The sequence below is a fragment of the Chiloscyllium punctatum genome, chromosome 23, assembly GCF_047496795.1.
Source record: "Chiloscyllium punctatum isolate Juve2018m chromosome 23, sChiPun1.3, whole genome shotgun sequence".
In the NCBI taxonomy this organism is placed as follows: Eukaryota; Metazoa; Chordata; class Chondrichthyes; order Orectolobiformes; family Hemiscylliidae; genus Chiloscyllium; species Chiloscyllium punctatum.
Window position 1 is genome coordinate 40,236,784 of NC_092761.1, and position 18,333 is coordinate 40,255,116.

At 45.9% G+C, this 18,333-nt stretch overlaps 2 protein-coding genes across 2 annotated transcripts in view; both read left to right on the plus strand.

The window, feature by feature from the left end:
- Positions 1 to 467: 467 nt before the first annotated feature.
- Positions 468 to 10,236, plus strand: LOC140493948 (scavenger receptor cysteine-rich domain-containing protein DMBT1-like). Its single transcript, XM_072592898.1, has 5 exons — positions 468 to 501; positions 820 to 1,002; positions 4,133 to 4,315; positions 5,075 to 5,395; positions 9,902 to 10,236. Exons 1-5 carry the CDS (start codon positions 468 to 470, stop codon positions 10,234 to 10,236), a joined length of 1,056 nt encoding a protein of 351 aa, XP_072448999.1.
- Positions 10,237 to 10,450: 214 nt separating this feature from the next.
- Positions 10,451 to 18,333, plus strand: part of LOC140493949 (myelin-associated glycoprotein-like) — a 218,848-nt gene continuing 210,965 nt past the window's right edge. Inside the window, 3 exon segments of the mRNA XM_072592900.1 lie at positions 10,451 to 10,600; positions 11,985 to 12,267; positions 13,672 to 13,941. Coding sequence (XP_072449001.1) covers positions 10,451 to 10,600; positions 11,985 to 12,267; positions 13,672 to 13,941 — 703 coding nt within the window.

Genomic DNA, 18,333 nt, shown 5'->3' on the forward strand with positions numbered 1-18,333 from the left:
CAGCTGCACAGTTCCAGACGGTGTCCCTACAGGCCGCTTTCTGTTCCTAAAGGACACGGTTGCCATCATCAACAGCAGCATCAGCCAGCAATCCTTCACCTACACCATTCCGAACATCACTGTCAGCAGCCAGGGCCAGTACACATGTTCCTACAAAACCCAGGTTTCAGGTCGTTGGATAGCATCATTTCAAAGTCGCCCTGTAACTGTCGCACGTGAGTAAGGCTTCCGCTGGCTCTGTAAGACGTGAATATTCGGAACCCGTGTCCCAGATCTTGAGTAATTCTGCGAGGTAGATATTTACAATGTAATTCCAACATTAGAGTAGGTTTCCTGTGAAAGAGTACCTTTATAAGGTAAACAGTAACGTTCCCTTTGCCTTTCCTGGTACATGCTATCTGAATAACTCTGTCCACATGTCCACAATATCGTCTCGATGTTCTCCTCTTGACTGAGGTGGGGTAGCAATGTTGGCTGGTCAGCTGGTCTCCGATACACAGGGTAACACAGTGTGTGGGTTTCCTTCCTGCACAGGCAGTGATCAAAGTGAGAATCCAGCCTTCTCAAACTTTGAATGAGGCCCGTGAGCATCTGGTTAATACGGCACCGCTCATCTGTCTGTGTCTGTCTCGGTCTCTCTCTTTGTAATTGCGGTGCTGAACCTTGTAAACCTGCATAAAAGAGACAGATATAGGGAGCGAGCGAGAGAGAGACTATTAGTGCCAGGAAGGTAAATGATTAACGATGGCCAATCACAGGGAGGATGATTCGGATATCATCGTTGTCCTCTGAAATAACGGGTCCACTCTGTTCTCTCAGGATCGGCTGTGAGATTGGTCAATTCGAAAGATCCGTGCTCTGGAACTGTGGAGGTGTTGTACGATGGAAGTTGGGGCACGGTTTGTGATGATGGCTGGGATTTGACAGATGCCACTGTACTTTGCAAGGAGCTGCAATGTGGACCTGCCCTGTCAGTGCATGGTAGTGCTCGGTTTGGACAAGGTACCGGCAATATTTGGATGGATGACGTTTCCTGCGAGGGGACAGAATCCCATCTCCGGTCTTGCTCCTTCTCTGGTTGGGGAACCCACAACTGTGGTCATGGTGAGGATGCAGGTGTAACCTGTTACCCAGGTAAGAGACCAGCTGTATAACCGAATGGACATCTTCTGTACAACTCAGTTCCCAAATAGAATGGGCAATCACAGTGAAAATTGCGAAATGCGGGGAAAGATTGGTTACTTTAAAGATTATTAATAGCATATGGCTAAATTCAAAAGTCAACAAACGAAAACCAAAAACTTAATGAACCACGAGTTGACTCAGGGTCAACAAAATGAAAGAAATAACTGCATGGCTCAATGTTTGGTGACCGTGAGAATTGTGTTGAAACCCATTGGATATTTGCACCAATACTGGGGTAGAGGCTGCTATTCCCAAAGGACATGCTCCACCTGGAACGTGCTGGAACCAGACTCTGAGTGAATTGTAAAGCATGAGCTGTGGATCAGATGTTGAATGAGACTATCCGCGATGTCGTTCAGTTGCCTGGTAAATTAGAACATTAAAGCTAAGAAGAATGGAGGATTATAGGTTAGTGGTTGTGTAGATTGCTTCAGTTAATACAAGGAAAGGGACACGATGTGTGAGTGTTGTATTACTCTGAGGAAGCAAGAAAGTGTGAGGAAATATGATGACAGATCAAACTTAAAGGATTTAAGTCTATTAAGCATTACGCATGGAATAAGGTGGACAATACGAAAGTGCAAATCTAAGTTAATAAATCGGATATCATAGACATACCAGAAACATGCTCAAAGGGGATCAGAAAAGGTTTCTTAAGATTCAGAGATATTTGAGAATTTGGAGCGAGAGAAAGGGGGTCGGCTAGAGAGAGAGAGAGAGAGAGACAGCAGTGACAGAAAGGCTGGTGGGGTAGTACCTTTAATCAGAGATGAAAGGGGGAAAGTTTTGGAAGTTATTTCATCTCGGATGATGTAGCGACAATGTGGGTGGAGCTAAAGACACGGCAAGGGAATAAAGACTCATCCGAACAAAGATGCTGAACTAACTGATCAGGTTTGACCATTTTGAATGATGGAGCATTCTAAAAAGGCCAGAAGACCTACTCTGGCACTAAGTTTCTATCATTCTACATTCCTCATGTTTCAGGAGATTTGAAATGCAGTGACATTAAACAGAGTGGCAAACGGGTCTCCAATCACATGATTGAGACTCGACCCTTTATAGTTGGCAATAACAAGAACATCGCACACATTTATCAGACAGAATACAATTGCAGATTTCTGAAATCTCCTTTGCCGATTTCCCTCTTTTTAGATCCTTCAACGGAGCCGACAATCTCTGTCAGCCCTTCATTGACACTCTACGTGGCTGGAGATTCACTCACTATTAACTGCACAGTTCCACACAGCAACTTGACTGGACATCTGGAGTTGCTGAAGGATTCGAATTCTCTCATCATCGGACAAGGAGACCTCACATATGTCACTGACAACGTCACCACCAGCGACCAAGGGAGCTACCAATGTTCCTATCGGATTGAGGTGGCAGAGCAATGGTCACCCAGCTCTCTGAGTCAACCTGTTGAAATTGTTGTCACAAGTGAGTGAGTCTTGTGTCAGTTTTGTAGAAAGTGAGGACAGCAGATGTTGGAGATCAGAGTCGTATGGTGTGGTGTTGGAAAAGTACAGCCGGTCAGCAGCATCCAAGGAGCAGGAGAGTCGAGAGGAATGAAGATGCTGATGAAGATCTTCAACTCGAAACATCGACTCTCCTGCTCCTGGATGCTGCCTGACCTGCTTTGCCTTTCCAGCACCAATTAGTTCAGCGGTTGTTGGTTTGGAAACATTTCCAGTTCCTGAATTTTTCCATTGTGTTTCCCGGATCTATTCTGGGGTCTGAATCTCCAATGTAGGCCTGGAATTCATTTTCAGCTGTTTTTTTTTTAACCACACAATGTTCAGAAAATGCAGCCTTTCCTTCTATTGCACTGCAGTTTCCACATTTCCTGAGGCCATGACCCAGTTGTTCCGCACTCCCCACCATCCGGGACACCGTTTTGATGGTTTACCTGCTCAGTCCTTTTAAAAGATCTTGTTTTTGTTCAAACAGACACACCTTATGGTTGGGTCATGTAGTCACATGACAGAAAGATGCCGTCACACTGATACAGTCACCGGGATTTAGACCGGGGGAGTGAGTGGCAAATGTAGGGCAGTTGAAGTTTGATGCAGATCAGGGAGAGGTTATCCAGTGCAGTGCAAAGTGTCAGCAAGGTGTGTTATTACCCAAACGGTGTTAGATGGTCAAAACAGGGAGGTAAAAATGAACCTGGATGTTCCTCTACACCAATCACGAACAGTAATCGTTGCTGGTGTAGCAGGGAATGAAGAAAGCAAATGGGATGACGCCCTTCATAGGAAGAGGATTCGGTACCAGGATGGGATATCTTGATCGCACAACTGGACTTTTGTGTGTGCACCTTGGATCGCCATATCTGCAGGAGGATGTTCTAGTTACAGAGATAGTTCAACAAAGATTTCCCAGACTGTTTTCTGGGATGGCAGGGCTGACGTAGGAAGACAGACTGGATTGGTTAGGACTATGGTCACTGTTGTTTGGGAGAATGGTAAGGGATCTCATAGAAAGTTACAACATTCTAAAAGAACTAGACAAGGCTAAACACAGGAAGGATGTTCCCGATTACCAGCAGACTCCAGACTCACAGTCTAAAGGAGACAAGGTGGGATTGAGAAAAGGAGTAATGTCTTCACTCAGAGAGTGGGGAGCCCATGGGATTCTTTGCCTCAGGAAGCGGGCGAGGTGAAAATATTGAATAATGTTAGAGTTGGAGTCGGATAGATGTTTTACAGATGACAGCGAGAAAGCAAGGGAGCAGTGGACTGGGTTGAAGGATGAGGCACGATATTATTGAATGGGAGAAGTAAACTTGAAGGGCCGAGTGGCCTACTCCTGCTCCAATGTTGGATATGTTAGTGAGATGATTTGTTTTATTCGTTAGATCCTGCAACCCAGCCGAGCATCTCCGTGAGAGCTGACGGCGAATCAGTCACCATCAGCTGCACAGTTCCAGACGGTGTCCCTACAGGCCGCTTTCTGTTCCTAAAGGACACGGTTGCCATCATCAACAGCAGCATCAGCCAGCAATCCTTCACCTACACCATTCCGAACATCACTGTCAGCAGCCAGGGCCAGTACACATGTTCCTACAAAACCCAGGTTTCAGGTCGTTGGATACCATCATTTCAAAGTCGCCCTGTAACTGTCGCACGTGAGTAAGGCTTCCGCTGGCTCTGTAAGACGTGAATATTCGGAACCCGTGTCCCAGAGCGTGACTAATTCTGCAAGGTAGATATTTACAATGTAATTCCAACATTAGAGTAGGTTTCCTGTGAAAGAGTACCTTTATAAGGTAAACAGTAACGTTGCGTTTGCATTTCCTGCCCCTTGCTCTCTGAATGACTCTGTCCACATGTCCACAATGCCAGCTGGCAAAGTCTCCATATTCCCCTCTTGACTGAGGTGGGTCAGCAAGGTTGGTTGTATAGCAGGTCTGTGATGCACAGCAGCACCCAGTGCGTGGGTTTACTTCCTGCGCAGGCAGAGGTCAAAGTGAGAATCCAGCCTTTTCAAGCTTTGAATGGGGCCCGGTGAGCATCTGGTGAATCCACCACCGGTCATCTGTCTGTCTGACCGTCTGTCTGATGTCTCTTACTCTCTGCAATAACCGTGCTGAATCTTGTAATTCTATGTAAAAGCAACAGATGCAGGGAGAGAGATAGAGAGAGCGAGAGAGAGAGTGAGAGGGAGGTAGAAACCAGTGAGGGAAGAGCTGCCACCAGTCAACCTTCTGTCTGTCTGTCACTTTCTGTCTCGCTCTCTAAGAGATTTGCAGACCCTTGGAAATCTACATAAAACATGTGGGTATTGGTGCCAGGAAGGTAAATGATGAACGATGGCCAATCACAGGGAGGATGATTCGGATATCATCGTTGTCCTTTGAAATAACGGGTCCACTCTGTTCTCTCAGGATCGGCTGTGAGATTGGTCAATTCGAAAGATCCGTGCTCTGGAACTGTGGAGGTGTTGTACGATGGAAGTTGGGGCACGGTTTGTGATGATGGCTGGGATTTGGCAGATGCCACTGTACTTTGCAAGGAGCTTCAATGTGGACCCGCCCTGTCAGTGCATGGTAGTGCTCGGTTTGGACAAGGTACCGGCAATATTTGGATGGATGACGTTTCCTGCGAGGGGACAGAATCCCATCTCCGGTCTTGCTCCTTCTCTGGTTGGGGAACCCACAACTGTGGTCATGGTGAGGATGCAGGTGTAACCTGTTACCCAGGTAAGAGCCCAGCTGTATGACTGAATGGACATCTTCTGTACAACTCAGGTTCCTATATTGGTTTGGTAATCACAGGGAAGAGGGCAAAAAGCTTTGAAAGATGCAATCCAACCTTCAGGTTTATGAATCGCTTCTGGCTAAATTGAAAAGTAAGAAAGGAAAAGGTAAAACCTTAATCCGCCATGAGCTAATTGCCACAGGAACAACAAGATGAAAGAGATAACTGTGTGACTCAATGTTTGGTGACCGTGAGAATTGTGTTGAAACCCATGGGATATTTGCAGAGCAACTGGTGAAGGGGCAGCTGTTCCCAAAGAACGTGCTCCACCTGGAATATACTGGAACCGGAGTCCGAGTGAATTGTAAAACACGGCCTGTGGATCAGGTTTTGAATGGACTTGTGTGTGTGTGGTTTCATTTGCCTGGAATATTAGTCCATTAAACCTAAACCTGAATTTAGGATTGTAGGTTAATGATGGTGCAGATTGTTCCAGTTAATGCAAGGATTGAACACTACGGGTGAGTGTCATATTGCAGTGAAGAAACAAAAATGTGTGTGGAAATGTGACGACATCAGATTTAAAGGGTGTAAGTCCATGAAGTGTTGTCTTTATGCTTGACCCACTATGAAGGAAGTGGACAAACCGATGGTGCAAATCTAAGGTAATGAATCGGATACCATAGACATATAGGAAACATGCTAAACAGAGATCAGAAAAGGATTATTACGATTCAGAGATATTAGGGAGTTCGGAGCGGGAGAAAGTGGGATAGAGAGAGACAGCGAGAGGGAGGGTGCGAGAGAAAGAGAGAGACTGAAAGATAAGGAGAGATCAGTGAGGGATACGGTGGCGATGTAGGACCATTAATCAGAGATGAAATGGCGACAGTTTTGGACGCTATTTCATCTCGGTTTGTTTATCGTCAATGTGTTTGGTGCTAAAGAAACAGCAAGGGAATAACATCTCAGACGAACAAAGCTGTTGAGCGAACCGATCAGCTGTGATCATTATGAATGGTCGAGCACTCTCAAAATGCTAAAAGGCCTAGTTTGGCTCCCAATTTCTTTCATTCCACATTCCTCATGTTTCAGGAGATAGGAAATACAGTCACATTTAACAGAATGGCAAACGGGTCTCCAAGCACATGATTGACACTCCACCGTTTATAGTTGGGGCGGCAGACTGTTTGGGTAGCCCGGTGGCTCAGTGGTTTGCACTGCTGCCTCCTGGTGCCAGGATCACAAGTTCAATTCCTGCCTCAGGCACCTGTCTGTGTGGAGTTTGCACATTATCTCCGTGTCTGCGTGAGTTTCCAGCGGGTGTTCCGGTTTCCTGGCAGAGTCCAAAGATGTGCAAGTCAGATGAATTGACCATGCTAAATTGCCCGTAGTGTTAGGTGCATTCGTCAGGGGTAAATGTAGGAGAATGGATCTGTGTGGGTGGCTCTTCAGAGGGTCAGTGTGGACTTGTTGGGCCGAAGGGCCTGTTTCCACACTGTAGGGACTCAAATCTAACTGAGTTGTCAATAACGAGAACATCCCACACATTAATCGAACATAATACAATTGCAGATTTCTATCATTCTACATTCCTCATGTTTCAGTACATTTGAAATCCAGTAACGTTAAACAGAATGGTAAAAGGCTCTCCAATCATATGATTGAGACTCTACCCTTTATAGTTGGCAATAACGAGAATACCCCACACATTAATCAGACAGAATACAATTGCAGATTTCTGAAATCTCCTTTGCCGATTTCCCTCTTTTTAGATCCTTCAACGGAGCCGACAATCTCTGTCAGCCCTTCATTGGCACTCTACGTGGCTGGAGATTCACTCACTATTAACTGCACAGTTCCACACAGCAACTTGACTGGACATCTGGAGTTGCTGAAGGACTCGAATTCTCTCATCATCGGACAAGGAGCCCTCACATATGTCACTGACAACGTCACCACCAGCGACCAAGGGAGCTACCAATGTTCCTATCGGATTGAGGTGACAGAGCAATGGTCACCCAGCTCTCTGAGTCAACCTGTTGATATTGTTGTTACAAGTGAGTGAGTCTTGTGTCAGTTCTGGACAAAGTGATGACTGACCTGCAGATGCCAGCGATCCGAGTCTAATGGTGTGGTGTTGGAAAAGCACAGCGGGTCAGGCAGCATCTGAGTCGACGATTAGAGCATGAGGAATTCATTAGGAATGAAGATGCTGATGAAGGGCTTTTGCTCGAAACATCGACTTTCCTGCTCCTGGATGCTGCGTGACCAGCTCTGCCTTTCCAGCACCACACCTTTCCACTTGTGTCTGTTTTGTCAAATTTACCAAGTCCTGAATTGTTCCAATGTGTTTTGATGATATTTCCTGTCGGCAGAACCTCCACGCTCAGATATAATTCATTTTCAGCTGTGTTTTATTGAAGCACACATTGTTCAGAAAATGCAAGTTAATTCCTTTGCTCGGCAGTTTCCATATTTTCGAAGCGGTGACCCCTTTGTTCTGGACACACCCCTCCATCCGGAATACCGTTCCGAGTGTTACCCTGTCCAGTCTGTGAAAAGATCGACTAGATTTGCTCAAGGAGATACACCTTATGGTTGGGTCATGTCGTCTCATGACAGCAATGTCCCATCACACTGATACAGTCAGCGGGATTTGGACACGCGGAGTGAGTGGCAATGTACAGCAGATGCAGTTTAACGTGGATAAGCGAGAGGGTATCCAGTGCAGTGCAAAGTGTCAGGAAGATGAATTCGGATCCAAACGGTGTTAGATGGGGAAAGCAGGGTGGTAAAAATGAACCTGGGTGTTCTACACCAGTCACGAACAGAAATTGTGGCCGCTGTAGCAGGGAATGAAGAAAGCAAATGGAATTTGTCCTTCATAGGAAGAGGATTCACTAGCAGGACCGGATATCTTGATAGCACAACTGGACTTTTGTGTGTGCACCTTGGGTCTCCTTATCTGCAGGGGGATGTTCTGGTTGCAGAGATAGTTCAACAAAGACTGTTTTCTGGGATGGCAGGGCTGATGTATGAAGAGAGACTGGATTGGTTCGGACTATGGTCCCTGGTGTTTGGAAGAATGGTGAGAGATCTCATAGAAAGTTCAAAACATTCTAAAAGAACTAGTCAAGGATAATCACAGGAAAGATGTTCCAAATCACGGGCGGAGTCCAGAATCACAGTCTAATGAGGACAGAGTGGGATCGAGAAAAGGAGTAATGCCTTCACTTAGAGAGTGGGGAGCCTGTGGGATTCTCTGCTTCAGGAAGCGGGCGAGGTGAAAATGTCCCATACTATTCCAGTTGGAGTCGGATAGATGATTTACAGATGACAGCGAGAAAGCAAGGGAGCAGTGGACTGGGTTGAATAATGAGGAACGATATTATTGAATGGGCGAGGTCAACTTGAAGGGCCGAATGACCGACTCCTGCTCCGATGTTGGATATTTCAGTGAGATGATTTGTTTTATTCGTTAGATCCTGCAACCCAGCCGAGCATCTCCGTGAGAGCTGACGGCGAATCAGTCACCATCAGCTGCACAGTTCCAGACGGTGTCCCTACAGGCCGCTTTCTGTTCCTAAAGGACACGGTTGCCATCATCAACAGCAGCATCAGCCAGCAATCCTTCACCTACACCATTCCGAACATCACTGTCAGCAGCCAGGGCCAGTACACATGTTCCTACAAAACCCAGGTTTCAGGTCGTTGGATAGCATCATTTCAAAGTCGCCCTGTAACTGTCGCACGTGAGTAAGGCTTCCGCTGGCTCTGTAAGACGTGAATATTCGGAACCCGTGTCCCAGAGCGTGACGAACTCTGTGAGGTAGATATTTACAATGTAATTCCAACATTAGAGTAGGTTTCCTGTGAAAGAGTACCTTTATAAGGTAAACAGTAACGTTTCCTTTGCCTTTCCTGGTACATGCTATCTGAATGACTCTGTCCACATGTCCACAATGCCAGCTGGCAAAGTCTCCATATTCCCCTCTTGACTGAGGTGGGTCAGCAAGGTTGGTTGTATAGCAGGTCTGTGATGCCCAGCAGCACCCAGTGCGTGGGTTTACTTCCTGCGCAGGCAGAGGTCAAAGTGAGAATCCAGCCTTTTCAAGCTTTGAATGGGGCCCGGTGAGCATCTGGTGAATCCACCACCGGTCATCTGTCTGTCTGACCGTCTGTCTGATGTCTCTTACTCTCTGCAATAACCGTGCTGAATCTTGTAATTCTATGTAAAAGCAACAGATGCAGGGAGAGAGATAGAGAGAGCGAGAGAGAGAGTGAGAGGGAGGTAGAAACCAGTGAGGGAAGAGCTGCCACCAGTCAACCTTCTGTCTGTCTGTCACTTTCTGTCTCGCTCTCTAAGAGATTTGCAGACCCTTGGAAATCTACATAAAACATGTGGGTATTGGTGCCAGGAAGGTAAATGATGAACGATGGCCAATCACAGGGAGGATGATTCGGATATCATCGTTGTCCTTTGAAATAACGGGTCCACTCTGTTCTCTCAGGATCGGCTGTGAGATTGGTCAATTCGAAAGATCCGTGCTCTGGAACTGTGGAGGTGTTGTACGATGGAAGTTGGGGCACGGTTTGTGATGATGGCTGGGATTTGGCAGATGCCACTGTACTTTGCAAGGAGCTTCAATGTGGACCCGCCCTGTCAGTGCATGGTAGTGCTCGGTTTGGACAAGGTACCGGCAATATTTGGATGGATGATGTTTCCTGCGAGGGGACAGAATCCCATCTCCGGTCGTGTTCCTTCCCTGGTTGGGGAACTCACAACTGTGGTCATGGTGAGGATGCAGGTGTAACCTGTTACCCAGGTAAGAGCCCAGCTGTATGACTGAATGGACATCTTCTGTACAACTCAGGTTCCTATATTGGTTTGGTAATCACAGGGAAGAGGGCAAAAAGCTTTGAAAGATGAAATCCAACCTTCAGGTTTATGAACAGCTTCTGGCTAAATTGAAAAGTAAGTAAGAAAAAGTAAAACGTTAATCCGCCATGAGCTAATTGTCACAGGAACAACAAGATGAAAGAGATAACTGTGTGACTCAATGTTTGGTGACCGTGAGAATTGTGTTGAAACCCATGGGATATTTGCAGAGCAACTGGTGAAGGGGCAGCTGTTCCCAAAGAACGTGCTCCACCTGGAATATACTGGAACCGGAGTCCGAGTGAATTGTAAAACACGGCCTGTGGATCAGGTTTTGAATGGACTTGTGTGTGTGTGGTTTCATTTGCCTGGAATATTAGTCCATTAAACCTAAACTTGAATTTAGGATTGTAGGTTAATGATGGTGCAGATTGTTCCAGTTAATGCAAGGATTGAACACTACGGGTGAGTTTCATATTGTAGTAAAGAAACAAAAAAGTGTGTGGAAATGTGACGACATCAGATTTAAAGGGTTTAAGTCCATGAAGTGTTGTCTTTATGCTTGACCCACTATGAAGGAAGTGGACAAACCGATGGTGCAAATCTAAGGTAATGAATCGGATACCATAGACATATAGGAAACATGCTAAACAGAGATCAGAAAAGGATGATTACGATTCAGAGATATTTGGGAATTCGGAGCGGGAGAAAGTGGGATAGAGAGAGACAGCGAGAGGGAGGGTGCGAGAGAAAGAGAGAGAATGAAAGATAAGGAGAGATCAGTGAGGGATACGGTGGCGATGTAGGACCATTAATCAGAGATATGAAATGGCGACAGTTTTGGACGCTATTTCATCTCGGTTTGTTTATCGTCAATGTGTTTGGTGCTAAAGAAACAGCAAGGGAATAACATCTCAGACGAACAAAGCTGTTGAGCGAACCGATCAGCTGTGATCATGATGAATGGTCGAGCACTCTCAAAATGCCAAAAGGCCTAGTTTGGATCCCAATTTCTTTCATTCCACATTCCTCATGTTTCAGGAGATAGGAAATACATTTAACAGAAAGGCAAACGGGTCTCCAAGCACATGATTGACACTCCACCGTTTATAGTTGGGGCGGCAGACTGTTTGGGTGGCCCGGTGACTCAGTGGTTTGCACTGCTGCCTCCTGGTGCCAGGATCCCAAGTTCAATTCCCGCCTCGGGCACCTGTCTGTGTGGAGTTTGCACATTATCTCCGTGTCTGCGTGAGTTTCCTCCGGGTGTTCCGGTTTCCTGGCAGAGTCCAAAGATGTGCAAGTCAGATGAATTGACCATGCTAAATTGCCCGTAGTGTTAGGTGCATTCGTCAGGGGTAAATGTAGGAGAATGGATCTGTGTGGGTGGCTCTTCAGAGGGTCAGTGTGGACTTGTTGGGCCGAAGGGCCTGTTTCCACACTGTAGGGACTCAAATCTAACTGAGTTGTCAATAACGAGAACATCCCACACATTAATCGAACATAATACAATTGCAGATTTCTATCATTCTACATTCCTCATGTTTCAGTACATTTGAAATCCAGTAACGTTAAACAGAATGGTAAAAGGCTCTCCAATCATATGATTGAGACTCTACCCTTTATCGTTGGCAATAACGAGAATACTCTACACATTAATCAGACAGAATACAATTGCAGATTTCTGAAATCTCCTTTGCCGATTTCCCTCTTTTTAGATCCTTCAACGGAGCCGACAATCTGTCAGTCCTTCATTGACACTCTACGTGGCTGGAGATTCACTCACTATTAACTGCACAGTTCCACACAGCAACTTGACTGGACAGCTGGAGTTGCTGAAGGACTCGAATTCTCTCATCATCGGACAAGGAGCCCTCACATATGTCACTGACAACGTCACCACCAGCGACCAAGGGAGCTACCAATGTTCCTATCGGATTGAGGTGGCAGAGCAATGGTCACCCAGCTCTCTGAGTCATCCTGTTGAAATTGTTGTTACAAGTGAGTGAGTCTTGTGTCAGTTCTGGACAAAGTGAAGACTGACCTGCAGATGCCAGCGATCCGAGTCTAATGGTGTGGTGTTGGAAAAGCACAGCGGGTCAGGCAGCATCTGAGTCGACGATTAGAGCATAAGGAATTCATCAGGAATGAAGATGCTGATGAAGGGCTTTTGCTCGAAACATCGACTTTCCTGCTCCTGGATGCTGCGTGGCCAGCTCTGCCTTTCCAGCACCACACCTTTCCACTTGTGTCTGTTTTGTCAAATTTACCAAGTCCAGAATTGTTCCAATATGTTTTGATGATATTTCCTGGCGGCAGAACCTCCACACTCAGACATATTGTTCAGAAAATGTAAGATAATTCCTTTGCTCGGCAGTTTCCATGTTTTCGAAGCGGTGACCCCTTTATTCTGGACACACCCCTCCATCCGGAATACCGTTCCGAGTGTTACCCTGTCCAGTCTGTGAAAAGATCTACTAGATTTGTTCAAGGAGATACACCTTATGGTTGGGTCATGTCGTCTCATGACAGCAATGTCCCATCACACTGATACAGTCAGCGGGATTTGGACACGCGGAGTGAGTGGCAATGTACAGCAGATGCAGTTGAATGTGGATAAGCGAGAGGGTATCCAGTGCAGTGCAAAGTGTCAGGAAGGTGAATTAGGATCCAAACAGTGTTAGATGGGGAAAGCAGGGAGGTAAAAATGAACCTAGGTGTTCCTCTACACCAGTCACGAACAGTAATTGTGGCCGCTGTAGCAGGGAATGAAGAAAGCAAATGGAATCTTGTCCTTCATAGGAAGAGGATTCACTACCAGGATGGGATATCTTGATAGCACAACTGGACTTTTGTGTGTGCACCTTGGGTCTCCTTATTTGCAGGAGGATGTTCTGGTTACATAGATAGTTCAACAAAGGTATCCCAGACTGTTTTCTGGGATGGCAGGGCTGACGTATGAAGAGAGACTGGATTGGATCGGACTGTGGTCCCTGATGTTTGGGAGAATGGTGAGGGATCTCATAGAAAGTTCAAAACATTCTAAAAGAACTAGTCAAGGATAATCACAGGAAAGATGTTCCAAATCACGGGCGGTGTCCAGAATCACAGTGTAATGAGGACAGAGCGGGATTGAGAAAAGGAGTAATGCCATCACTCAGAGAGTGGGGAGCCTGTGGGATTCTCTGCTTCAGGAAGGGGGCGAGGTCAAAATGTCCCATACTATTCCAGTTGGAGTCGGATAGATGTTTTACAGATGACAGCGAGAAAGCAAGGGAGCAGTGGACTGGGTTGAATAATGAGGAACGATATCATTGAATGGGCGAGGTCAACTTGAAGGGCCGAATGACCGACTCCTGCTCCGATGTTGGATATTTCATTGAGATGATTTGTTTTATTCGTCAGATCCTGCAACGCAGCCGAGCATCTCCGTGAGAGCTGACGGCGAATCAGTCACCATCAGCTGCACAGTTCCAGACGGTGTCCCTACAGGCCGCTTTCTGTTGCTAAAGGACACGGTTGCCATCATCAACAGCAGCATCAGCCAGCAATCCTTCACCTACACCATTCCGAACATCACTGTCAGCAGCCAGGGCCAGTACACATGTTCCTACAAAACCCAGGTTTCAGGTCGTTGGATAGCATCATTTCAAAGTCGCCCTGTAACCGTCGCACGTGAGTAAGGCTTCCGCTGGCTCTGTAAGACGTGAATATTCGGAACCCGTGTCCCAGATCTTGACTAATTCTGCAAGGTAGATATTTACAATGTAATGCCAACTTTAATGTGCCATTCCTGTGAACGAGTACATTTGTAAGGTGAACAGTAACAATACGTTTGCCTTTCCCGCTATCTGCTGTTGGAAAACATCTCCCCACATATATACAATATCCCCAGCTAGAAGCGTCTTAATGTTCTGCTCTTGACTGAGATGGGTTAGTAAGGTTGACTGGACATGTAGTCTGTAATGCACAGGGTCTCCCAGTGCGTGGTTTTAATTCCTGCAGATTTAGGATCCAAGTGAGGATCCAGCCTTCTGAAATTTGAAGTGAGGCGTGATGCTGTTCTGGTTAATCCACCACCGGTCAGATGCCATTGTTGTTTGCAAGGCGCTGCAGTGTGCCCCACCTTCCTCCCCAATCAGTGCTTCATTTGGAACTGGTACCCGCAACATTTGGATGGATGATGTTTCCTGCCAGGTAGATGGACAGAGTCCCATCTCCGGTCTTGCTCCTTCCCTGGTTGGGGAACCCACAACTGTGGTCATGGTGAGGATGCAGGTGTAACCTGTTACCCAGGTAAGACCATGCATTCGAACTGCTTGGCCATCTGACTTAGTCATGGGTTCACCGTATATTACAGCAAAAGAAGTGGGCCTTTGGCCCATCAACACCACACTGATGTAAACATCCATCTAAGTATTCTAATCACCATTTCCCCAGTACCTGGACTGTATTCTTCTTCAATGTGTTGAGGGATTCTGCTTCTCCCACCCTTGCTTGCATTGAGTTCCAGATTCCTCACCATCTTCTGGGTGAAAGACATTTTCATCACATCCACCTCTAAACCTCCAGTCTCTTACAAACAACCTCTTCCTTTGACATTGATCAATATCAAGGGGGAAACGTTTTTTCTTTCTTGTCCTATTTATATCCCTCATCATTTTATACATTTCTCTGCTGTCCCCCTCTACCAACCTCAACTGCTCTAAAGCAAACATCTCCAGTCTGTCCAATGTCTCTCCATCACTGAAACTCTCAAGCCCCAAGGCAACATTCTGTTTAATCTTCCTGTGTACCTTTCCCAGTGCTATCACATCTCTCCATGAATGTGGATTCCAGGAAGGCACCAATACTCTTAGAACATAGAACATAGAACAATACAGCACAGAACAGGCCCTTCGGCCCACGATGTTGTGCCGAACTTCTAACCTAGATTAAGCACCCATCCATGTACCTATCCAAATGCCTCTTAAAGGTCGCCAATGATTCTGACTCTACCACTCCCACGGGCAGCGCATTCCATGCCCCCACCACTCTCTGGGTAAAGAACCCACCCCTGACATCTCCCCTATACCTTCCACCCTTCACCTTAAATTTATGTCCCCTTGTAACACTCTGTTGTACCCGGGGAAAAAGTTTCTGACTGTCTACTCTATCTATTCCTCTGATCATCTTATAAACCTCTATCAAGTCACCCCTCACCCTTCGCCGTTCCAACGAGAAAAGGCCGAGAACTCTCAACCTATCCTCGTACGACCTACTCTCCATTCCAGGCAACATCCTGGTAAATCTTCTCTGCATCCTCTCCAAAGCTTCCACATCTTTCCTAAAGTGAGGCGACCAGAACTGCACACAGTACTCCAACTGTGGCCTAACCAAAGTCCTGTACAGCTGCAACATCACTTCACGACTCTTGAATTCAATCCTCTGCTAATGAACGATAATACTCCATAGGCCTTCTTACAAACTCTATCCACCTGAGTGGCAACCTTCAAAGATCTATGTAGATAGACCCCAAGATCCCTCTGTTCCTCCACCTGACTAAGAACCCTACCATTAACCCTGTATTCCGCACTCTTGATTGACCTTTCAGGGAGGAGAGCAGCATTTAAAGGTGAAATCTTTCTCAGTGACCTGAACAAATGCAACAGTTCTAATGGAATGTTTAGTTGCGCACAAGAATAGGACAGAGCAGTAAACGCATAGCACCACAACAGCTCTCCCTCGAAGTTTAGCAGCATTTCACTTTGACAATGAGGTGAAGATTTATGTTGTGCTAATGCAACACCTCCATCATAAATGGCCAACACCATTCTAGCTTTCAAAGATTTCGCATGTTTGCAGGAATGTTTTCTTTTTCAGTTCATGTACCTTCAAACTGATGGAGGAGATGTTTAGATTTGTCGTTACAATGATTCCTTCTTTCCATGCATCGTACAGAGTGAAAGTGTGGGACTGCATAATAGTGATCATAGCACAATTCACTGACCATTGTGTACAGTTTGGGATACAGTGACGCACTCATACTGTGTAGAAACACCTTACAACCCAACCTGTCCATACTAACCAGGTTTCCTAAACTGAATGAGTCTTATTTGCCTGTGTTTGGCCTGTATCATTTAAACCTTACTTATTCATGTATCTGTCCAAATGTCTTTTAAATGTTGTAATTGTAACCATCTTTACCCTCTGGCAATGTATTCCATATACGCACCACCCTGTATGAAAAGGTTGCCCTCAGGTCTCCTCTCACCTTAAACCTATGCCCTCTAGTTTTAGATATCCCTACCCTGACAAAAAAGACCTTGGCTATTCATCTTATTTATGCCCCTCATGATTTCACAATCCTCTTTAAGGTCACCCCTCAGCCTTTTATGCTGAAGGGATCAAAGTCCCAGACTACCCAGCCTCTCCTTATAACTCAAACCTTCATTTCTTGCTCACCTTATTTGCAGCCTTTCCTGTTGAATAACAACCTTCCTTTAGCAGGACGACCAGAATTGTACATGGTACTGCAAATGTGGCCTTACCAATGTCAATAACGTCCCAACTCCTGTACTCAACTGCTCTGATTGATGAAGGCAACTGTGTCAAATGCTTTTTTCACCACCTTCTTAAAGGACTCAAATTAATGATGAAAGTAGCAGAAACAGCATGAATGAGAGAAGAAATATACAATCACAGTTCACCTTTGGGAGTTTGTAGAAGAGCTAATTAGGTGGCACAGTGGCTCAATGGTTAGCACTGCTACCTCATAGCACCAGGGTCCCAGGTTCAGTTTCCACTTCAGGTGACTGTCTGTGTGGAGTTTGCACATTCTCCCTGTGTCTGTGTGGGTTTGCTCTGGTTTCCTTGTGCAGGCCAGGTGAATTGCCCATGGTGTTAGGTGTATCAGTCAGAGGTAAATGGGTCTGGGTAGGTTACTCATCAGAGAGTCTGTGTGGACTTGTTGGGCAAAAGGGCTTGTTTCCACACTGTAGGGGATTTCATCATTTTTTAAAAAAAAACAAACAACAACTTAAAGATTATCAAGGACAGTATCTTGAGGGAGTCATATGTTAGTTGCACAAGGATCTGCTGCTTAAAGAAAAGGGAAAGAACTACAATTTCACCATTTCTAAGACCTCAAAGACTCCAAAGAAAGGAGAAATCTGATAAACCAGATGATGGCCAACTGGTATTTCCACTAGATTATTAATCCAGAGACCCAAGTTAATGTTCAGGTCTCCAGGGTTCAAATCATGCTATGGTAGATGGAGGACTTTGAACTCAATAAATCCCTGGAATTAGAATATAATGATGACTATTGTTAGAAAACTCCAGCTGGTTCAGTAATGACCATTAAGGAGGTAAATCTGTAATCCTTCCCTGGTCTAGCGTACACATCACCCCACAGTGATATGGTTGGCTCTCAACTGGGCAATGAAGATAATAAATACTGACTCAGCCAGAGACAACCATATCCTGCAAATGAATAGGCATAAACTCAAAGAAGGGGAGAGTGTGTTATGAGAACGGTAACAGATTTAAAGTCTTGAGGGCAATGTGCCCCTTAGATAAAACAGTAGGAGAATGCAAAGTGCACTCAGAATATCTTCTTTAAAGGAGATAACTTTCGCAGTCTAGATTAGAGTGGTGCTGGAAAAGCACAGCAGGTCAGGCAGCATCCAACGAGTAGGAAAATTGATGTTTTGGGCAAAAGCCCTTTATGAGGAATAGAGGCAGGGTGCCTGCAGGGTGGAGAGATAAATGGGAGGGGGTGGGGGGGTGCTGGGGAGAAGGTACCAAAGAGTACAATAGGTGAATGGGGTGGGGATGGAGGTGATAGGTCAGAGGGGAGGGTGGAGTGGATAGGTGGGAAGGGAGATTTGCAGGTAGAACAGGTCATGAGGGCAGTGCTGAGCTGGAAGGTTGGAACTGGGGTAAAGTGGGGGAAGTGGAAATGAGGAAACTGGTGAAGTCTACATTGATGCCCTGGGGTTGTAATGTTCTAAGGCGGAAGTTAAGGTGTTCTTCCTCAAGGTGTCAGGTGGTGAGGGAGCGGCGGTGGAGGAGGCCCAGGACCTG

What these genes read in the sequence shown, in the direction of transcription:
- LOC140493948 (XM_072592898.1), top strand. Translation starts at nt 468, where the DNA reads ATGTTGGCTGGTCAGCTGGTCTCCGATACACAGG. An exon ending in TCGCCCTGTAACTGTCGCAC is followed by an intron (nt 4,316 to 5,074) that starts GTGAGTAAGGCT and finishes CTGTTCTCTCAG; the next exon opens with GATCGGCTGTGAGATTGGTC. An exon ending in AACCTGTTACCCAGGTAAGA is followed by an intron (nt 5,396 to 9,901) that starts GCCCAGCTGTAT and finishes CTGTTCTCTCAG; the next exon opens with GATCGGCTGTGAGATTGGTC.